The sequence below is a fragment of the Saimiri boliviensis genome, chromosome 2 (assembly GCF_048565385.1).
Source record: "Saimiri boliviensis isolate mSaiBol1 chromosome 2, mSaiBol1.pri, whole genome shotgun sequence".
Taxonomy (NCBI): domain Eukaryota; kingdom Metazoa; phylum Chordata; class Mammalia; order Primates; family Cebidae; genus Saimiri; species Saimiri boliviensis.
In genome coordinates this window covers 49,739,521-49,763,786 of record NC_133450.1, presented here as the reverse complement: position 1 = coordinate 49,763,786, position 24,266 = coordinate 49,739,521, and the positions used below count along the sequence as shown (strand labels likewise).

General features: G+C 31.0%; 1 protein-coding gene across 6 annotated transcripts in view; it reads left to right on the top strand.

Annotated features, from left to right (window-relative positions):
- The window catches only part of NOVA1 (NOVA alternative splicing regulator 1), a 137,656-nt gene that overhangs the window by 88,235 nt on the left and 25,155 nt on the right, over positions 1-24,266 (top strand). For 4 of the 6 annotated variants that reach the window (XM_010335363.3, XM_074393278.1, XM_074393280.1 and 1 more), the window contains 2 exons: positions 14,877-15,043; positions 22,578-22,649. In XM_010335363.3, coding sequence (XP_010333665.2) covers positions 14,877-15,043; positions 22,578-22,649 — 239 coding nt within the window. The remainder of the gene's footprint in view (positions 1-14,876; positions 15,044-22,577; positions 22,650-24,266) is intronic. The other 2 variants (XM_074393276.1, XM_074393279.1) reach the window with 1 other exon arrangement.

Here is a 24,266-nt window from a genome sequence, read left to right as displayed (position 1 = left end):
TTAGGTAATTTTTTTTCATTTCATTCATCTGTCATGAACCTCTTTCCATGCCAATAAGTAAAGGGCTACATTATAAATTTAATTTTGGTTTACCAGGGTGAATCACAGTTTATTTAGCTAACCTTTTGTTGTTGAACCTTAAGTTTAATATTTATGTTTTTTGCTATTAGAAAAAAAATAGTTATGAATAACTCTATATTTCCATTTGTATACTTTCCTAATCGCTTGTGAATTTTAATTTTTTTAAAAAAATATGATTACTGGGTTAAAATACATTTGCCACTGATTGCTAAGTTGCCCTCCAGAAAGAGCATTCTAACTTACCATTCCAATAGAATTGCACTAGAGTATCCATTTCTACATGTCCATACCAAACTTTTATAATTTTTCACCAATCAGTGTTATATGGTGACATTTGATTGCAGTTTGGTTTGATTTATCTAATACAATTGAAAATGAATGTTTTTGCATTGGATGATGACGTTAGTTTTTTCCCAGTCCTTCCCCTTCTTCCATTTCCTTTGGCTTTCATTCTTCCTTTGGTGTGATTATGCCAGGGTATGTGTTCATGTTTGTGTATATGGGAGAGAGAGAGTGAAATTTTTATTTAGACGCCTAGCTCGTTTTCTTTTCTGGTTGATGTCTACCTTTGTCTTAAGGATTTTTAAAAATATTAGAATATTGAAGAATAAATACTAGATTCACTCTTAACATATATTACATATGTTGCAAGTTTCCCCAGTTTCACCATAGCTTTCTGCCTTTGTTTTGGATCTACAGAAATTATGAATTATGTGTTTGTTAAATGTTGTGTGGAGAACCTGTGTGGAAAAAAATCCTCTTATACATGGCTGGTGGGAGAATAAAGGAAACCAAACAGACATTGAAAGAAATGTGATTTATGATCCTTGATTGATCCTCAATTAGGAGAAAAAACAGCTATGAAGAATGTTGTTTAACCTAGCACTGTTAGGTAGAACTAAAAGATGTCTCTCTTTTTTTTTTTTTAAATATGTATAATTGTATCTATTTTTTTATTGCATTTTAGATTTCTCTTATTCTAAAATGTTATCTTGAGAACTTTAGCGAAAAACATGAAGATAGTGCTAATCATTTTATGTATCATATTTTAAGTAAGGTGAGAAAACAGTGGCACATTTTTATTTTTTGAGTTTACTAAGAAATTTATAATTGTCAAAATATTTCATTTACAAAATGCAATTGTTTATATTTGAACTTTGCTGCCAAGTGAATTTTTAAAAGTGAACTAGTACATCTTTACCTCTCCAGTTTCTGCAATATAGTTAACTACAGGTAGTCTTTGTTTTTTCCTCCTTTCTGGAAACATGTTGTATTGAAACTCAGTTATATGCATAACCTGTAATAAGATTTACGTTTTTCATGAAAGCTATACCCTAAATATCTGTCTTCTCTTTAAAATATAGTCTTAGCAAATTAAAAGAAAAGCTAATGCTATTTAATTCTGACTGTTGTATATTTAAATACAATGAAAAACAGTAGAAAATGGATTTATAATTTTAAATTTACTGTGGCTTTAATAGCTGGAATTAGTTGCAAAAGAACAGCTGCATCTTTAGCAACACAGGCTTAAATTAAGGTCCCAAAGTCCCATAGGTTTTACATTCCGTGACATGTTAGCAAGAAACTTACAAATATAGAAAGGCTCATGTTCTAAGACAGAACACGATCCATATAATATCCATGATTAGTAAAGCAAATAAAATTCAGTCCAACATCAGGGTCTGGAAAGAAAATAAAATGATGAGAGATGAGAAAAAAGGAACTACTTAGTTCCTCTTAACATTTCAGTAATATTCCAGACGACTCGTTTTTATCTGCAGTATTTAAGAAATGGGTTTGTTTAGTTGATTCCGTTTCTCTTAGTTGCTAATGTGATTATTTTAAATTTATAATTTTGTTTAATCTGAAGTATTTATACATAGTGCTTGCTGAAACTGTTTCTCTTGTAGCACTTAATGATTTAAAATCTTCAGCCATATTAGTTTTTTCCTTATCTTTATTTTCATAAATGAGAAACTTGAGAAAAGAATAGTAGAATACTTTGTTTCATAGTAAATGAGCACTTTGAGTTATGATTGATTATTTTAATAGCTGAAAAGTCTTAGAAGAGCATAGTAAATGTTTTTTTTCTCCTCAAAATAGTTATCAATATTTAAAATTTTTTGGACCAAATATAATTTCAGTCTTCCTGGAAGTTTGCTAAAGCTGAACTCTGAAAACAAAAAGTACTATACCTGGATTCCTTACTAATAATGCTGTTTTTTAAAAAATAATGTAACAATTTTTAAATTACCTTTATAGATATACTAATGAGAATATAAAATAATGTTATTTCTTTATACTTCAAATGTACTGCCTACATTGAAAACAAACCTGTTTATTGCTTCAAATAAGCATACTTTCAGTGATTTTTTTTTTCTTAAAAAGACAATTGTAATGGCTTCTCTCTATATCGGCTATTAATTTTGCTTGTTGCACACATACATGTATTGGAAGATGGGTTTATATCTAACCCTTCTTCACTAGCACCTATGCAACTGTATGCTACTATATTCCCTTTATCTTCTGTGGCCCCTGATATACTAGAAACTAAGAATGATATTATCTTAGCAATGCCAAAATCTCAAGTAATGAGGATCCTGCCTAACCTTAAGGTGATACTGTATCTTCTTTTTTTTTGAATTAATATCTTGACTTTAGTTCTGTAAATAGCACTGAATTACTACCTTTGTAAAATTATGAGGTGTGTACTGCAAGTAAATTTGATTTGCAGTGTTTTCGTTTTGGAGAAGATGCTCCATAAAATAATAGTTGGTAAGGGTATTAAGAGGTTTGACATGCAAAAATGTGGCAAACATAAATTTGTTAATAAAAAATTAAAAGAGTTTATTGTAGGACTTTGTTTTTTAATATGCTGATGAGTACTAGGAATCATTTAGAGAAAACATAAATGCATTTTTCCCCTCAAATGTATTTGACCAGAGATACCTTTTTTCATAAAGCATATTATATAACAAATATTGTATAGAACATACTTATAGAATGATTAGGCAAATATTTGGGAACTTTAATACTTTAAAAAAATCTTATATCTTTAACTTATCTTAAAACAATTATAATGTAACACAATTATATTTTTATTTTAAACAATACTTCTTACAATTTCTAAATTTCCTTGAAGTGATAACTTCAAAAATCAAAAATATGAACATATTTTATTAATATGTTCATATTTTTTCAACTATAATAATATTTTTTCTACACATTATGTATTGCCTGAGTTTTTCCTATCTGTCCATCTCCATTTCTTTTAATATTCCCCTTGAACTTTCTAACCTAATTATATTCTTCTTAAAAAAGATATTTTTTTTCCTCCTGGGAGGCAGGATATCCTCTTTTTAAATATGCTTTAAAGTAATCTTTACACATGTAGTTCTCTTTTCCTGGGATGACCCCTTATCTCAAGAGTTTTGTGATTTAGAACTCAGGTTAAAAGTGACCCAGTCAGTAAGCTAACCAATAAGCTTTTCTTGCCATCTGTGTATTCATTAATTCAATCTGTTTCTAAATCACAAATATTTACTAAGTATTTGACACATATGCACATGTGTGCCACGATGCTATGCATATAAAGATAAGCAATATGAATATGTAAACAGCTCACATTCTTGTGAGCTGAACAGGCTAGTGAACAGGAAATAATTGCTGTTATGGGACAGTATAGCATAGGGGGTATGCATAAGGAACACATAATCTAGACTGGCATTTATTTTCAGAATGTTTTTGTCAATTGATTATAGATATTTATAAAATAATGGACTTATTGGAGATTTACTAGGTAAATGAATGATACTAGGATTATTATTTAGTAAATAAATACATTTTTAACTTTATTTAGAAGTATTCCATATTAACACTTTCTTTTTTATCTAGTAAGTAAAATTTTTATTCAGCATCATGTATTTCAGAATTTTTGCAAAAAAAAAGTCATGATCAATATAGTAACAGTTCTAATATAAGCTAGAAGAATTTGGTCAGGTAATTTAATTGATAAAAGATATTTATTTCTTTTCTTAACAGTATGTAGTTACTAGCATTCCAGTAGATGCCATTCCTAGCACGTCAAAGTTTGATATGTAGAAATATTCTAAGAACGCCTCAGTTTGTGGTCCGATTTAATATTTTATTATTATGGTGACTAAGTTTAATTAGGATGTTTGATTTGTACTCCTTACTTGACTAGTTTAGGAAATCAGTTCATTTGAATTTTTATCCATGGAATTATTCTCTGGATTTGGATATGTCGTAGAAAATGTAGTCAGAAGGTAATTGAATGAGGCATTGAGCTGATCTTCATTCCCTGGGTGTTTCTAAAAGGATGGATAGAGAGAATCTTCTGGAATAGAAATGTATAGTAGATATATTCATTAGTAGGTTTCAGTAAGGGTGCATTATGTGATAATCCTTAGTAAATAGAAGAGTCTAATCATGATCTTTACTTTACCTCAGGTCATTGATAGTTTAGATGTATTTTCCCTCTTCTTTTGACATTTACACTGGATTTTAATGCAATAATTGTGGATTTTAAAAGCCTTGCTATAATAGGGCTCATCCAAGGTCATAGTTTTACTTCATTAAATGAATAGTCATTTATTAACAGCTTGCTAAATAATAGGCTGGGGATACACATATGAACAAAACAGTCCAAGTTCCTGTTCTCTTGGACCTTTTGTTCATCAGAGAGAGGCAAACAATGAAGTAAGCAAATTACAACAAACAAGAATTTCAGAAAATTCTAAGTGTTTTAAAGGAGCATAAAGTGGTAGTTATTGGGAAGAGGCTGTTCATGGCTGTTAAGAAGTCTTCTCTGATAAGGTATTATTGAGCTAAGGCCTTTATGGTGAGAAAAGGACTGCTATGGGAAAACCAGAGGAACAGTATTCCCAGGTTTAGAGATCAGTGGGAAAAAAAGGGCTAAGAGAGAATATGTGTGGCATGTTCCAGGAACTAAAAAAGACCCAACTCTCTGGAGTATAGAAAAAGAGAGAAAGTAATACGAGATGGGGACTGAGAGCTCAGCAGAGGTCAAATCTTGATGGGTTTTGAAAGCCATAGTAAAGGATTTAGACTGAACTCTTACTATGAGAGAAGAAGCCATATGTTTTTAAACAGGTAAATTATATAATATTTATGGGTTCAAAATGTTATGCTGAGAGAGGAGTGGATTGTAGTGGAGCAAATAGTAAAGCAAGATGGACAGTAATTAGTAGACTATTGTAATGAATGTATTTAGAGAAAATAGTGTCTTGGACTAGGGAGGTGTTAGAGAGAGAGAGAGAGAGAGAGAGAGAGAGAGAGAGAGAGAGAGAGAGAGAATGAGAGAGAATTAATTCAGAATACATTTTACGGTATTTATAACCGTGGAGACTAAATGAACGTTATCCTGGGAAGAGAGCAGCAACACAGAAGCCAGAAAGAGGAAACTATTTTCATAAGGAGGAAGTGGTCAATGGAAGCCACTACATGAAAAGGAAAAGTAAAATGCCATAATACTATAGGACTTGATATTTTTCCTCATTGCTATAGTTTACCATTATCTCTGTCTTTTTGCCTTATTGCCTGAAAACTGATTAAATATCTGTCTCTACACCTATACATCTGTTCAGTCTTTGTTTCCAAACACTTTGAAAGAAAGAGGAAAAGCTGTGACAATTTTCACAAGGAAGTGGCAAGGTGGACAAAGGAAAATAGCCAAAATTTCATGGCCCCGAGTAACCTGGGATTTGAGAGAGAAGAGAAAAACAACAGCTCCCCTACTTGCTCCATAGGACATAAAGAGCTAAGGACATAGTCTAATTTTACATAAGAGATAAAGCTAAAGGAACATTCATGAAACAGATTTTGGATATGAGCCATATGCTGAAACTTGAGGAAACCAAGAGCACTGTGAAGTAATTTAGAAGGACAGGAAAGTATACAGAATTTGGTGAGGTTCAGAGATACAGAGATGACTAGGAGGATAAGAGTCTGATGATGGCTGGAGAAACAGACTTCTGGTAACTTCCATATATAGGAATGTGAGAAGCTGCAATCTCTTAGAGGAAGATGGGTGGTTAGAGTTATAGGCCACCTTGTTATTTTAAGTGTATGATACCACTGACCTTTCTTTTCTGCTCCTTGTAATTATGTGATGAGTTTTGATGGGGGAGGAGCAGGAGTAGTGAAATACTGAAGTACTGTGGTAGCTAACAGTCAGGGGAAGAGTTGGCTCAAATAAACTAACTGAAGGATACCCAAGGACTTATTCACAGGGGGCAGATTAATGAGTAGAGGCAGGAGACCAGAAACTACATTGAGAGTAGACAGGAAACTAAAGACTCAGAGATTCCTCTCTAAAGGAAAAGCCAGAGGGTGATAAAGAGCCAGTCATCTGTCCTTACGTGAATCAGAGGCCAGTGAGTAACCAAGAGTCCAAGGATCTGTCTTCAAGTGGATTAGAGGTCAGAACAATCCAGAGGAAGATTAGGTTTGAGGCTGTGGACGATTGTGTTTTCCTGTGATAGTGCATGAATATACCTGACAGGGATCATACTCTGTTACGTCTAAGTAATATCTAGTCTGGAATTCTGCCAGTTGTCAGGCCCTGTCTATAGCATTTTAATAACTCAGAATAAAAGACACAAGTATAGGAGAGACACTTATATGAAAGAAGAAGAATTGGAATTACAGAAATACATTATGGAGACCCAGATCTGTAATTTTCTGAGACCTATATTTTTAAAACTAAGTTTATAGTGGGTAAGTCAGATTTAGTTCATGGTATCACAGAAACATATCTGAATTATAACTACCTGTTTTGAGCTGTACTCAAACAGGTGTCTGACAGATGTATTACCTATTTTCACATGTCATTATTAGCCCTAATAACTCTTAAGATATTCTGATACTCTTTCATTTATAATTCTGTAATACTTGATATTGAAAAAATGGTTAATAAGATACTCCATTGTCTGTTCACATCAGGAAATACAAAAATAATTTTTAGCGAATGAGTTGAGTTGCAGAATTTTGGAGCTTCACCTTCAGACCCAAAGTCAATTTTTTTTTCTAAATATATTGTGGTATGCTGAAGCTATTTAGTTTTTTGTTTTTTGTTTTTTAACTTTTTTTTTTGAGATGGAGTCTCACTCTGTAGCCCAGGCTGGAGTGTAGTGTCATGATCCCAGCTCATGCAAACTCTGCCTTCCAGGTCAAGAGAGTCTCCTGTCTCAGCCTCCCAAAGTGCTGGGATTACCGGAGTGAGTCACCATGCCTGACCACTATTTATTTTAACTGTTTTGTTATTTGTTCTCAGCACTATAGTCATAGTGAACTTTAATGCACAGGAAAAATATAGATTACCACAGTGAATTAATGATAGGTTTGTAATTTTTTTCTTGATAAAATATTACCCTTTTGTTGTCAAAATGGTAAAAGGAATTTATGGAAAAGCCAGAGCTAACATCACACTAAACAGTGAAGATTGAAAGCTTTTGCCATAAGATAAGGAACAAGATGTGATGCCTGCTTTCACTACTGTTATTAAACATTGTTCTGGTACTTGTAGCCAGAATAATTGGACAAGAAAACAAAAATGTTATTCAAATTGGAAAGGAAGAAGTACAGCTGTCTGTATTTGCAGATGACATGTTCCTATGTATAGAAAACTCCAGAGAATCAACAAGAAAGCCACTAGAGCTAATAAATTAAGCAAAATTTTAGGATACAAGGACAAACAAAAATTAGTGTGTTTCATACAACACAGTGAGCAGTCTGAAAAGGAAATCAAGAAATAAATTTAATTTACAATAGCATGTAAAATAGTGAAATACCTGGGAACAAATTTAACCAAGGAGATACAAAACTGATGACCTAACTAAATGAAAAACCCATTTCATGGGTGAGTACGCTTAATATTATTAAAATGTCAATATTATCATGTACAGATTCAACTTAATTGCTGTCAAAATACTGAGAGTTTTTAAATATATGATTGGGAAACCTGATTCTCAAAATGCATATGGAATTGCAAAGTTCCCAGAATAAATAAAACAATATTGAAAAAGCACATAGTTGAGGACTCACACTTCCTGATTTCAAAACTTACTGCAAAGATACAGTAACCAAAAGAGTTTGGTACTGATTAGGATAGACAATAATTAATGGAGTCTAGAAATAATTCCATGTAACTGTAGCCAATTGATTTTTGACAAGGGTATCAAGTTCATTCAATGGGAAGAGAACAGTTTCTTAACTGTTGGAGGGACACCTGGATTTCCACATGCAGAAGGGTGGAGTTAGAACCCTCCTCATATCATATTAAAATATCAAAGTTAATTCCAAATAGATCAACAACCTAAATATAAGAGCTAAAATCATAAAACTGTAGAAGGAAATGTAGAAATAGTTCTCCATGACCTTGGATTTGGGAATTGATTCTTCAGTAACAAAAATGGGAACAAAAAATAAATTGGACTTAAAATTTTTAAACTTCTGTTCATCAAAGGACATTATTAAGGTCCATTGCCAAAGGACATTATCAAAGACAACCTACAGAATGGGAGAAAATGTTTGAAAATAATTTATACAATGATTTTAATATCCAGAATATAAAAACAACTCTTAAACTCAACCAATAAAAGAAAACCGCAGTGTCTCATGCTGGTAATCCCAGCACATTAGGAGGTCAGGTCAGCCGGATCACTTGAGCCTAGAAGTTGGAGACCAGCTTGGGCAACATAGTAAAACCCCATCTCAAAAAAAAAAAAAACACTTAAAAAAAATTAGCCAAATGTGGTGGTGCGCACCTGTAGTTCAGCTACTCGGGGCTGAGCCAGAAGGATTGCTTGAGTTCAGGAGTTTGTGTCTGCAATAAGCTATGATTGCACCACTGCACTCTAGTTGGGCAACACAGTGAGATCCTGCTTCATACACAAACACGTACACACACACACACACACACACACACACACACACACACACAAAGACACCTGTAAAAAATGTGCAAATGAGTGAACAGATATTTCTCTAAAGAAAATACACAAATGAACAATAAGCACATGCAAGAATGTTCAACATTATTAGTCACTAGTAAAATGCAAATTGAAATTCCAAGATAGCATTTCACACCGCTTATGATGGCTGTTGTTTAAAAAAATAATAGGCCGGGCATGGTGGCTCACGCCGGTAATCCCAGCACTTTGGGAGGCTTAGGTGGGCGGATCACGAGGTCAAGAGATTGAGACCATCCTGGCCAACATGATGAAACCCTGTCTCTACTGAAAATACAAAAAAAATTAGATGGGCATGGTGGTGTGCACCTGTAGTCCCAGCTACTTGGAAGGCTGAGGCAGGAGGATTGCTTGAACCCAGGAGGTGGAGGTTGCAGTGAGCCGAGGTCATGCCACTGCATTCCAGTCCGGCGCCTGGTGAAAGAGTGAGACTCTGTCTCAATAATAATAATAATAGTAATAATAATGATAATAATAATAATAAATGTTGGGTAAGACATAGAGAAATGTCATCACCCTTTTACATTGTTGATGGGGATGTAAAATGGTCCCACAGCTGTGGAAAACAGTGTATCTGTTTCTCAAAAGGCTAGAATTACCATATTAGCCAGCCATTCCACTCCTAAGTTTTTACACAGAATAATTGAGAATAAGCACTGAAGCAGATACTTGTATACCAGGTTTCATTGCAGCACTATTCACAACAGCCAAAAGGTGTAAACAACCTGAGTGTCCACCAGCAGGTAAATGGATAAACAAAATGTGGTATATAACATGCAAAGGAATATTGTGGAGCTATAATAAGGGAATGAATTTTTGAGACATGCTACTTCAGTGAACCTTAAAAACATTATCCTAAGTAAAATAAACCAGACACAGGACAGATACTGTATGATTCCATTTATACAAAATACCTAGAATAGGCAAATTCCTAGAGACAAAAAAGTAGATTAGAGGTTACTAGGGGATATAGGAAGGAAGGGATGGGAATTTATTTCTTAATGTTTTTAGTTACAGTTTGTGATAATGAAAAACTTTTGAATATAGATAGTGGGAGTGTATGTACAACATTTTAATTTAATTAATATCACTGAATTTTATATCTAAAGATGTATAGAAGGACCAAAAGTTTTGTATGTACCACAATATTTATTTATTTTTGAGACAGAGTCTTACTCTGTCACCCAGGCTGGAGTGCAGTGGCATGGCCTCTGCTCACTATAACCTCTGCCTCCCAGATGCAAGTGATTCTCCACCCTCAGCCTCCCAAGTAGCTGGAACTACAGGCATGTACCATTAAAAATGCAAACATTTTTCAGTAAAGATGTAGTTTCACTGTATAGGCCAGGCTGGTCTCAAACTCCCGACTGCAAGTGATCCACTTGCCTCATTATATGTACAATTTTTTAATTGCCATTTTTCTATTAACATCATAAATCTGTATACAAAGTAATCTTTTAATATTAATAATACTTCTTAATAATAGATTACATATACTCTTAAATTTCTCGTTTTTCCAACTACAGTCTACTCCTGTATTCCTTCTACCACCAAGTTAAACAGTCAAAATTCTTTATTCTAATTCTACGTTTATTTGATATGTGCATGTAATCAATAGTATGCTATTCATTGATCATTCACTGATTTAAATAGCTCACTCCTTGAAATTTCTACAAATGCAGGCAGGCCTAGCCTTCAGTTAAATTTATAGGCTCATATAAATGCCGAGGCAGGCATATGAGAACTTTTAAATTTTTTAAATTAAAATTTTCAGCATATATAAAATAATACAATGCATTTGTTTATACCTTTATCTTATCAGTAGCATCAAGATTTGTCATGCCTAAAAAGTTTACTCCTTTTTTGTTGTTGCAGAAGTAGTTTGATGTAACTTCAGTCACATTTAACCTGTACATATTTCAGTATGCATCTCAAAAAAGAAAAAAAAGTGACGCTTTCTAATGTAAACTGATGCCATAATCTCACATGTTAAAGTTAACAGTAATTATTTGATACTATCTCATACTCTGTCTTTGACATTGCCTCAATTATGTGTCAAATGAAAATTGTTTGATTTTGGATCCAACCAAATTCTGGTTTACATTTAGTCATATTATATTTTAAGTCTTCTTTCATCCACAGAATTATGTCTTTTTTATTGACGAAGCTGTATCAGTTGTCTTAAACAATTTTTGTGTCTCTGCTTCCTTACAGTATCATTTATTTTTCTGTTTTCAGTATTAATCTATAATGTAGTGCTAAATGTTTGGTTAAATTTAGGTTCAGCTACTTTCGAGCACATATTTGATAGTTGGTTCTGTGTGCTTTATATTATATCACATAAAGAAGCATGTGTTTGGTTTTTGTACTCATCATGCTAACATTGATCATTAAAGTCAGTTGGTAATACCTGGTGTTTTATCGAAAATTTTATATTAACCTTTCATCTGATGATTTCATCCATTGATGATCTTTACCAAACTTAATTTTGTCATTAGGTTTGCAAAAGAGTAATTTTCTAATTCTGTCAATGTCTTTAAAAGTTGTAGAAATTACAATATATTTCCTACTGATGGAAGTAATCCAATAGAAAAAAATTACGATATAAGAAATAACTCTTAATTTGAAGAAGCAGTGGACTTGGTAAGTAAGAGGGCCGAGGGCCCAGTGCATAAGTGATGGATCACTTTAGATAGAAACAGGAACTGTGTAAGTGAGTTAAGGACACTTAGAGTAGTACAGAATATATTATATTAAATTTCTATGAAAACTTTGCTATTAAAACTTGTATGTAATTTTAGAAACCTGTGCATTTTTAGCATTTGATGTATTGTGTATTAAATCAAAACTTAAAGTCATTACAAATAACACTGCCTGTATTTGACATTGCCCCTTCTTATTACACTTTTTGTGATTTCTTTCTTAAAAGTGCGGTTTTAAATTAATGGTCTCAGGCTGGGCGCAGTGGCTTACACCTGTAATCCTAGCACTTTGGGAAGCCAAAGTGGGTAGATTGCTTGAGCTCAGGACCAGCCTATGCCACATGTCAAAACTCTGTCTCTACAAAAGATAGGAAAAATCAGCAAGGCATGGTGATGTCTGCCTGAAGTCCCAGCTGCTTGGAGGGCTGAGGCATGAGGATCACTCTTGAGCCCAAGTGGTCAAGGCTGCAGTGAGCCAAGATCACACTCCATCCTAAGTGACAAAGTGAGACTCTGTCTGAAAAAATTAGGTAATTAATTAATCGTATCTTATATACCTCTATCTTATACAAAATATAGGCATGTACTTCTATGTAACTGGTCTTCATCTCTTGTTGCTAGTTTACTTCAAAGAGAAGTAAATGCAACTGTTAAGTAAAATGATAAATAATGGGCAGTTTAGTTAGACACTAATTGAGCTAACAGCCTTTAAAATTATAAAACCAGCAACTTTTATGATTTATAGGCTCATTTTTTAAACATAGTTTGGTCATATACCTGACAACCTCCTTTTTTTGTGACTTTCTCCTAAAAATTACGGTTTTGTGTTTTCTGAGTGGAAAGGCCATAAGTTCAGTAGAAGAATATGACAGCATCTCTTCTGAGGATTACAGCATTTCTGAGTGGTAGATACAGAATCTCCTTTTTTCTTTCCCTTTTTTCTGTCAATAGTTCTAATGCAAATTATGTAATTTAATTCTCAAACAATATGTGCTGCAATTGTGAACCTATGAACTATTTTCGAATGTCCCACAAGTGCTAGCATGTAAAATTTAGCTTTAGACAATCATATTTCTTTGTGGCTCAGTAATTTCCACTTACTATCTGTTAGTCTATATAATCTGTAAAGTATAGGGGTTACTGTGTGGTCTGACATGGTATGTATTATCAGAATTTTAATGACAACATAGATTTATAATCTCTTTAGTTATTTAGTGCCATGTTTTGTTTGTTTCTTTTTTAAAATCAATCTGTATTTAAATTAGACTGTTTTGGCATTCACAAAAGAGCACACTGTACTTTTCTCCAAAAACAAGAATGTAATCTGATCTATGTTTTGTATTGTCTGCTGATCTGGATAAGAACACTTTGTATTAGCTACATTGATCAGTTCCTATTCTTTCTAGTCATTTATTCAACACTTAATACAACCTTGTAAAGACTCCCTAGAGTATCCTCATCAACTAGATCATTTTATACAGGAACAAGAATATTTACATCAAGATAGACAAGAATGAGAAAAACTGATTAAGAGAAACTGGAAAAATTAAATGCACAGACTCACATTATATTTTTCAGGCTTTATCCACCTTTACAAATGAAAGCTATTCATACTCTCTGTTGAAATATTTTGTAAAATCCAGCAAACTTAAATTTTTATAGATTTGAATTTTCATTGTTTAAAACATGACAATTTAGGTATATCACTATAATTTTTTCTTTTATTTCTCCTTCTAATTCCTATAATCTAATTCTATTTTCTACAAGTATTAATGATATTCTTTTAGTGTTATTTTAAATTCAAAACTACTAGAAAATAGGTCTGTGTGTCAGAATCTTTAAAACAGTATAAACTCCTTATGACTTTTTAAATATTTGTAGTTTCACAAATTTGCCCTTCATAATGTATTTTAAAACATTTTACAAAGTATCTTGGAATTTTGAAGCAGCAGCACCAAAAGGAAATATGTCAGGTAATTGAAAATATTTCCGCTACTTCAGAAAATCTTTCACAGATTTTAAAATCCAGTTCTTTTGGTATTTTTAACAACTGTTTAGAAAAGAAATACTCATTTCTTAAAAGCGAGTTCATATGTTGTGTTAGGTCCCTGAGAAGATTACAGTTGAATATTAGGCTTCTGCAATAAGCCTGAAAAACTAATTAATTTTTATTGCCTTAATGTATAACTGTGAAGTATAAAATAGGTCATAAGACCTGTGTATTATACCTAACCAATTTTACCTTGGTCTTGTCTTGCATCATATATTTTCATTTTATTCACTAGATATGAAACAAATACTATTAATAATGTCTTTATTAATTATGAATTTCAAGTTTTATAAACTATCTAAATTTCATGTTTAATCCTAATATTCTGTCTTTTTATTAAGGTTATATCATCAATATAGACAGCACTGATTCATTTATCCAACAAATATTTACAGTGTACTTATTATGTGCCAGAAGCTATTGTAAACGTTGAGGACACTACAGCACAAAACAAAACAAATTTACATTCCACCTAGAGCTCACATTCTAGGGAAAAAGTAAAAGATAAATGTAAAATAATCAGGTAATGAGTGTTGCTGTGATTAAAGGAAGAGTGTGATAAATGATGGAACAACTCTAACATCTATGTTGTTACCTCCATTATTTTCAGATTATAATGTCTTACAATTATCTGGTTTTATGTCTGTTTTTTTCCCCTGAAGAGGAAGATCTTTGAAAACTGGATTTATAGGTCTTTATTGGCTTGTTACCAGTTTCTAACCCTAAGTTCTTTTATAAGTACTCAATAAGTATTTGTTATGTTAATGAATCAGTGATATGTTCATAACTTCTCTGGACCTCTGATTCTGCTGGAATCCAAATGCCCTTTTTGAGACTAAAATAACTAAAAAAGAATTTACAAAAGGAATCATGAGAAGGGACATGTATATGTTACGTGTGGTTCAATTAAATGTTTTAAATTAGAGTTCTACATTTTACGTTATTTTCTTGGCATTATAATATTCTTTTTCATAGTTTGTTTTTAAATGCTAAATACGGAATATTTTCTAAAAATCAGTCTTTTATCCACAGGTACTACTGAGCGAGTGTGCTTGATCCAGGGAACAGTTGAAGCACTGAATGCAGTTCATGGATTCATTGCAGAAAAAATTCGAGAAATGCCCCAAAATGTGGCCAAGACAGAACCAGTCAGCATTCTACAACCCCAGACCACCGTTAATCCAGATCGCATCAAACAAGTGAGTGTTTAGTTCAGAAATCAAAGAGAAATATCTACGGCATAGTATAAGTTCCTTACAAAAGAAGCCTTAAAGTCTTAGCATAAAACTTTTATTTTAACCATACACAAAACATACCAGAGTTTTCATTTAGTTATATAAAGACTATCAAGGTGTAATCCTTATAGAGATCAATTAATTTATTGAGTAATTGAATTATTCATTTATTAGTGTTACATTGAGGAGCACTTATGTGACTCTTTGTGCCCTTTTTAAATTTATAGACACAAATTTAATTTATAGGAATTGAATCTATTTAAAATTATATCACTTCTTAAACAAAGTATAAGTATTGAAACAATACATTCAAAATTTCCAATACCCTATTTTTAGTGATACATGTAGTTTTCAAGGTAGTTATTATACATAGAGGCTCCTGTTTTGTTAATTTTATTGTCATGTTCTACATTTTTTATCAAAAAACTATGTATAGTAAATTTATGTATCTACGATACAGTCCTTTGTTACAAATCAGTTATTGTGTTTTGTGTAATTTATGTAGTATTTAAATATATGTCATAAAGGGCCATTGTTTATATTTAATGTATGAGATTTTTTGTAAAAACAATTTTACTTGGGAAAAACCGATGTGAGTTTTTAAGATTGAGTAATGGCTGACATGATGTAGGGGGAAAATGGCATTATTTCATGTTAAATAAGGTGGATTCTTCCACCACAAACTCTTTACATCTATAAATTTATTTGATTATGTTCATAATTACTGTTTCTACTTTGCCCTTTTATTATTAGTATCTTAATATGTGACAATTTTACTATCACAGACTATGGCTTCAAAAGAAATGTATTAGTCATAATTCACAGGATAATTTATAGAATATTCATGTTCATTGTAATAAATTTGAAATGTAGCTCAAAGTCTTATTAATTTCATGTTTCTGAATTGAAAAAGTATACTGAATGGTGTTATGAATCTATTATAATTTTACCATTATATAGATAAATATAATGTTGACTAATGAAATAAACATAGAAATTGATAATTAGGCAATATATTTTCAAATTATAAACTAACGTCCTATTTTCTACTAATTACTTTAAAAAAATACCTCTATGTTTAAATCATGAATAGGTAGTTGTTATTCTACACAAAAATATTCATATTATACTTTTTGTCAGTGTCAGATGGTTCAGTTTGTATACCCTTCGTAAGTCTTAAAAGAAGTATCCCTTAATATATACATGAAAGAATATAAATATTTTACAGTTGTAGATATCAGTAGATATTTTATTTTTCATAACCATTTATAGTTGTGTTTATTTTTTCTACCCTCAGTGAATACAAATAATAGTTTGAAGACTGAATAAAGTAATGCTGTGACTTTTTCCAGAGTTTAAAAGTAGGAGTATAGTTAAAGACTTGGTTTAAAATCATCTGGGCTAAGAGTTTACAGAATAAGCACTGAAGTATAAGTTCTATTGGCTTTCTGCCTTAATCCAGTCTATAAGTTCCTCCTTTTCTTTTGCAATTTCTCTGAGAACGTTCAAACATTTAGGGATAGAAGCCAACATTTTGATTTTTTTTAAAACATAAAATTTAGTAGTATGATACCATTGAGAATATGTTCAGGACAATGATATGAATTTTTATTATGTTTTATAAAAATAAATATACCACCAAATAATGGTCTATCATTGTTAAAATTCCAGTTTTCTACATGGCATTATGAGATTTACAGGCTTTCATATATCCAGTGCCAGTATAGATTTATAAAGATTAGGATTTTAAAATATTTGTTTTATTTTTATTTGCCTTTTTTCGATAATGTTATTTGAATTCAAGTTAAGTATAAAAATAATAGTGATTTATTTACTTTTGTGTATTTACATCCATTTGTGAGCCTTGTAGGTATTCATGGAATTAAAACTATTGTTGGTTATTTAATATTTTCATGTAATCAGTAATGTATGTGACAGTATATCATTTAAAAGGATTTATTAAAAAGACAACACTAAATCTAGCAGGACATTGTATTTAACACTTCCATATTTTCTTTATATTATAAAAGTTGAAAATTTTACTTGGAAAATCTAGTAAAGTGGTGAAAGGTATTTCCAAAATATTATAAATCAGTCAAATCTTTTGCTCTAAGTTTGCGTTCTCTGACTTTCTAGGTATCCAATTTTACCAATGTAGTACTCTTTGCTGGATTATTCTCTAAATATAAGTATATAAATGACCATAATATTTTATTTCTGAAAAATTATGCTGTTATTCAGTATAAAATAATTATGTCTAAAATTTTGCAGTGGAATAGATTGAAATACATTTCGTATGATGTTTTTGTATGTTTTAAACTAAGTAAATTGAATGAACCAGATATTTTACCTAATTGAAAACTGCCCCTATTGACTTGAGGGTGTTCTCGAACAAGTATAGTTTCTTGGGAAAGTAGTACCTACTGGTCTCTCAGGTCTTTCATATAGCAGAATAATAAAATTCAGCAAAACAGCCTTATATATAACTTGATATATTAGCTCTTGTGGAATATTTAATTCTTAATTCATGTATGTGTTTTTTCTAAAAGCTACATCAGGAAATAAGTGGTTATGGATGTTTAAAGATTCTCTTGTATTTTAAAAGATCAAAGTAAGATATAAAAAATATTTCATTTAACCCAAAGAATTTTACTGTTGTCATGACAAATTGACAAAAATAGCACTTGTTAATTTGTTCATTATTCATGGACGTGAATAATTATGAATTTATTAAATGCCTTCTAAGTAACTAGCAAAATAAACTAAATTGTAGCCCTTGCAGACCAGTTTGTGAGAGTAAGTACTTAAAATGACTTATAGAAATGTATAATTGTGTTTATGTACCAAAGCTACAATGTAAACAATATGCTATAAAAATTCAGAGGCCTGGCCAGGTGTGGTCGCTCACGCCTGTAATCCCAGCACTTTGGGAGGCCCTGGTGGGCTAATCACCTGAGGTTGGGAGTTCAAGACCAGCCTGACCAACATGGAGAAACCCCTTCTCTACTAAAAATACAAAATTAGCCAGGTGTAGCGAAGCATGCCTGTAATCACAGCTTCTGGGGAGGCTGAGGCAGGAGAATTGCTTGAACCTGGGAAGTGGAGGTTGTGATGAGCCAAGATCATGCCGTTGCACTCCAGCCTGGAAAACGAGCGAAACTCCGTCTCAAAATAAAAAAATAAATAAATTGATTAATTAATTAATTAATTGTGAGGCCTGTAAAAGAAATACAGGCTAGAGTGACAGTTAATAGTCTTGTAAATAGGTGAAAACTTGACTGAACCTTGAGAAATAGGCTAATTAGAGGAGAAGAAAGAAAAATACATTTTTTGGAAGGTGAAACAATATGAATCTGGGGGAAAAGATATCATATTTGTTGAATAGTAAGGAGACTGCTGGCAGAAGTGGAACATTTATGTTGGAGTTGAGAGGGAATTAATGTTAGATAGATGATTTGAAGCCAGATAATGAAAAACCTTGGATGTCTGGTCAAGGGACATCCTGTGCAATACAGATTTGCCTAATATTTTCTAAGGAGCCCTTTTAATTAATCTGGAAGGTTGTGGGGAAAAAAAAGAAGAAGTCACTTATGCAGCTTGTTCTCTCTTGCCCTAAAAATCCAGACAGATTCAGAGGGAGCTTGTAGATACAGCTATTCATAGGAAAAGAGAATTGTGAATTGACTAGTTCAGATGCTGGAAGACAGTTCAAATGTTGGGAAAAGAGGAGGATATTTGTCAGAAATTAAAAGCTGAAGATTACAGTGACATATTTAAATATTTCATTCATTTTTAAATGGTACAGTATACAGATTTATTTAACAGAACTCAAAGTAGGGGTTTAGGAAGGTGATACTTCAGTAATGTTAGTTCACTAGTAATACAGCTTGAATTACAATTCAGATTTGTTGTTCATTGCTATTTTCACTTTGCCTATAAAAGATCAGAGACTCTTGACAGTCTATTACTGCAGACTAGCTGGAAAGCAAGCCCTGTTTATTACAGTGTTTATTAATAATAATATTCTCGGGCCCAGCAAAACTGTCATTTGTTAACAAGAATTCATCTCGTAATTTGTAATAACCTTGTACTTACTTCCAAAAGCCTAGTTATATCTACATTTAATTACCTATGGTTAAATTCTTGATTTCTTTTAAAAAAAAACTATATTCCAAAAATCCACTGTTTTAAATTGTCAATAATTTTTCTGCAATAAGTATTTTCACTCTTCAATGTTTAAAGAATTCTTAAACAGCCATTCAAGTAATATAGAGAAAAAATACATTATGCTTTTCCATTTGAAAGAGAAAATGGTGCTAAAAATTACTCTTGTCTTTCGCATTCATTATTTGAAAACTGTAAAAACATATTGTAGGAATGTGTACTTCGTTCTAACTAATATATCAATATATAATATTATGTGAATATTCAGTTAATTACATCTTCATGATGTATATCAGAAATTTCACTAAAGCATGTTTAGTATGAAACCACTAAACTTTAATTAACTCTGCACAGTAAATAGATGTAAAAGTTTGTTTATAAAATGTTAAGGGAACAGGCCAGGTGCAGTGGCTCTTGCCAGTAACTTCAGCATTTTAGGAGGCCAAGGGAGAGGACTGCTTGAAGCCAGGAGTTTGAGACCAGCCTGGACAACAAAGCGAGACTCTGTCTCTATAAAATAATAATGATAATAATAAAATAAAATATTAAGGAAATAAACAGTTTGTACATTTATATTGTACATTTAAATATTTCTTATGGTTTTTACCATAAGAAATCTATATAGAAATCTATATGATTTTATCTATATGATTGAGAACAATTATCATACCGGTTCCATTAACTCAATAATCTTTTACATTACAATTATTACTTTAACATATTTACATTTAGCTATTCATGAGAACACTTTTTTCCTAGTACTTAAAAAAATCAACTGAAATGAAACTTACCAGAATATTTTTATTGTTGTAAAATTGAATTTATAAATCAGATGTCCTTTTGTGCTTAAAAATATTTATATGAATAATAGTTGAAAAATTCGTCACATCTTCATTTCATTACATTTTCATTATTTTAAGACTTTAAAAAATGTATTTAGAGACAATTTGCTGTGACATTTCAACAGTTTTATAACTTGAAACCCAAACTTACATAATTTTTAGTTGTCCATTAATATATTAAAATGTAACCTCTTAACAGATTATGATGTTTGTCAACCAAAACTTTAATTATCTAAAGCACATTGATATTGTCTAGAAGTTTAAAATCGTTGATTTCATTCCTGTGGGAAAGAAACAGCATCACAATTATTAAGGACAATTTTTATGAATGTGAGTTGTATCAATTATTAATGCATGTTCAATATTTCATATATATGCCAAGCAAAAAGCAAGGCAATAAAAATTGACAGAAGATCATATTAATCTAAGTGATTACAAATTCTGAGCCATTTAATATTTAATTTTAATTTTAATTAAAAGTTTAATTTGCGATTAAACTTTTTCTACATAGTTCTTTGCAATTAAGACCTTGTTGAGACTTTGTATCCAAGACAAGGTGAAGGTGATATTAAACCTAATAGTACTTCAGAATGATTTTCCATTAGATAGTTCTTCTAATGGAAGTAGAAGAGCTCAACATACATAGAATTGTACATCTTGTAGATTAATCAACATGGATTCTAGCTTATATTGGGAGAAATGACCTCTAGATTTATTTAACATGTATTTGGTCACCAGCCTCATTATTAATCAGAGATTAGTACTGAACAGATTCTTACATGTATATTAACTCCTCCCAGATATCCTCTGTAGTAACACTTGTAACCAGTTATAGAAAAATAAAACCTTTACTATTCAATTCATAGAGCAAATAGTAACATGGAGTCATTAACACATGTCTCAGCAAAGTATTGCATGGGAAATAAAACATTAGGGAGATTTTTAATTATTGAAAATAAAATCTCTCTTGAGAAATAGCAAGAATTAATCATAAAAAGCAAAAATAGAAAATGAAATAGTGAAAACTTTTAAAATGTTGAGGATTTACTGATTACGGTAGCTCGCCTACCCCCTTTTTTATATGATTTGGTAAAAATTTTGACTCACTATTAGGTCTAGGTTTCCTAGAAGTATTAGGTTTTAACTTTAGAAGAATCAGGAATTATTTGAGGAGTGGTCTATATAAAACATGGTATGATTTTAGAACCAGTCTTATTTTGTTATTGGAGAGCAGTGAGTTAGCCAGAAGCCTGGGAATTTCTTATTCTTTTTTTTTTTTTTCTCTCTTAATGACTTTATTGTACCCAACTAACTTTTGAAATATTAAATGCAAAAATATGACTTCAAGTAATTTAATCTGCTTTTCCTTTCACTGCTGAACCTTTAAAGTTATGCTTTTGCTCATATCTGAGTAATTTTGACAAATATATATTAATATACAATAAAATGGCCATATACAATTGTATTTTTAGTATAAAAACTTGTCCCATTTCACCTGTTTAGAAATATTATCTGTTGAGGATGTCACCTAAACAATGTTATTTTGCTTAGTACACATATGACACTTAAAAAATTCTTAACATCTTACACTTTAAGGTTTTTCTATTAGACATAAGAACTTTTAAAAATATCAATGAATTGTTCAACATGTGTAGATGGCCTTATACAACATATTATATGTTTAGCAAGTGTATATGTTTAGGAATGAAGTGAACAATAAATATGATTCCTAAGATTTTTGTGTTTATTTTTAAAACACTTGATGATGCTATAATATAGATATGTTCTTCATCTATATTAAATTTACTCTTCAGGATAAATGATAAAAATATGATAATTTTTAAGAATGCTTTTAGTTACCTGTTTATTAATATGAGGTTAATGTTTACATTTTCAGACGGGCCCTAAATTTATTAAAAATTAATATTTTAGAAGATAATATGATATTAAGAACTCAGAACTTCAAATTTAATTGCTTTTAAATATGGATCCCTAAATTCATGTGGAATCAACTTGTTGGTGATGTTCAACATATTAAGTAGGTGGATACTTTTATGCCAAAGTAAACTTCATTTCACCACTTCTTCAAATCTGCGACTGTATTCATTGATAGGAAAGTGACTTTTGGTTTTATTCATTGAACTTCTTGAATTTTTTTTTACATCTCTTTTCCCCCAGAAAACAAGAGGGAAAGAAATGAAACTACTATTCATGAATATAGTCAGGATACTTTTAGTACTCATGTGAATTTTTATTAATCACCATCATGATTTCAAGTCATGAATTTATTTTTACATACTTATGCATGCATGTTTACATGCATTAGTTACTTAATTGATATTAAAATCCATTAAATCCAAATGAGTAGGAGAAAAATTTGTTCATAGGATTTTGTTCTCGTTATATTACATTTTATTTTATTTTGTTTTATTTAAATAATCAGTTTAAGGCTTATAAAGGTTGATTTGCTCCTGAACTGCTTTGTTTCCCAGACATTGCCATCTTCCCCAACTACCACCAAGTCCTCTCCATCTGATCCCATGACCACCTCCAGAGCTAATCAGGTACAGTATCATCCTGTCATCTACACCATACTTTTCACGGGTGATTGCCTGCAAACTGGAGAAAAAGATAATGGTGGGTTAAGGATTTATTCGTTCATTCACAATATGCACCATAATCAGATTCCAAATAACCTAAGAAAGAAATATCAATAATTTCTAAAATTTTATATGCAGTTTTAATTTTAGATAACAAAAACTATATTCAGATATTAAACTACCAGAATTTTTTTTCCTGTAAATTGTGACTACCCAATGGGGCTCTGAAGACTATTCATTGAATTGGTATTTTTAATCTCCCTTATTGTATCTTCCTAGAATTCTTCATATGTAAGTTAAGGATATCATATATGTAAAAAATAAATGTATAAATTGAGCAAAGGTATATCTTTAAAAGTGGATGCAATTTTATTTGCTTTTTATTTGAGACGTGCCTTACTGTATAAACAACTTTAAACTATTGAAGAAAAGCATTTCTAGCAATCTAAAACTGAAAATTGATATTTGTGGTAATTTTAATGTTTAACAACTCAGGAGATGGTGTTTTCATAGTACTTAAAAAAAATTCTAGCATTACCATTGATTGACTGGCAAACTTTACAAGTAGAATATATTTTATTAGTTGATTTATGATTGTTTTGATACTATCTGTAGGTCATTCTTCAAAAATGTAGTTATTTTTGAAAAATACAAGAAGACTATCTAAAATATTTATGTAATTCAGAGTCAAACTGTAATTTGACAAATGTTGAATAATATATTTATTAAAATTATTAAACACATTTTTATTTTGTCTGAGTTGAGCTTCATTTAGGTAAGAAATGTTATTTTTAATAATACAAGGCTTTATGGGTTTATTTAAATATTAAACAAAAGCTTATCTGTTGAATGTATTTTTCATATAGTCGACTAACAAATTATTAACTTTGAACTATATTTGCTAAATATATTAAATGTGGCCTTTGCATATTATCTAATATAAGACTATCAGAATTATTTTGCTGATTGATCCTAATACTTCTGCAACTTGAAGAAAGATTTAAATACAATAACTGGAAGCAAAACTTATATTTAGGATGATATTTTATACTACAAGTTTGATGTTCATTTTATGCAATAGTGTTCCCTTCAGACAAAAGTATTTTATAATGCAAACATTTTTAGGCCCAATAAATTGGTTAGTAAAGTACACATCTCCAGTGATAAAACCCAGCACTTCTCTTTGAAGGAAATGGTACTACATAAAGTGAGAACCAAGCTTGTATTACAAATGCATGAAGTTTAAAAGTATACTTACATTTTCACTCTACATACTTTATCTTTTACTGAGCTTTAATTATATAATATAAAAACCTTTTAGGAAAACAACTGATTTTATGTTTTTAATATTTCTTTTGTACTTTATCATTCTGTCTTTTCCAAATGTATACATGACAAACACTACCACAATAAAAATACAACTAATGATTTTTCTTAAAGTAAAAAATCCTGGATCTAGAAAAGAAAACCTTTTTACTAATTTTGCCTTTGAAGCTAAATTTGTATTTTCTTTTGTTTCTTCTTATTTGAGCATGAGAATCTTTATAAAATGGATTTTTTAAAGACAAATTATATATTTAA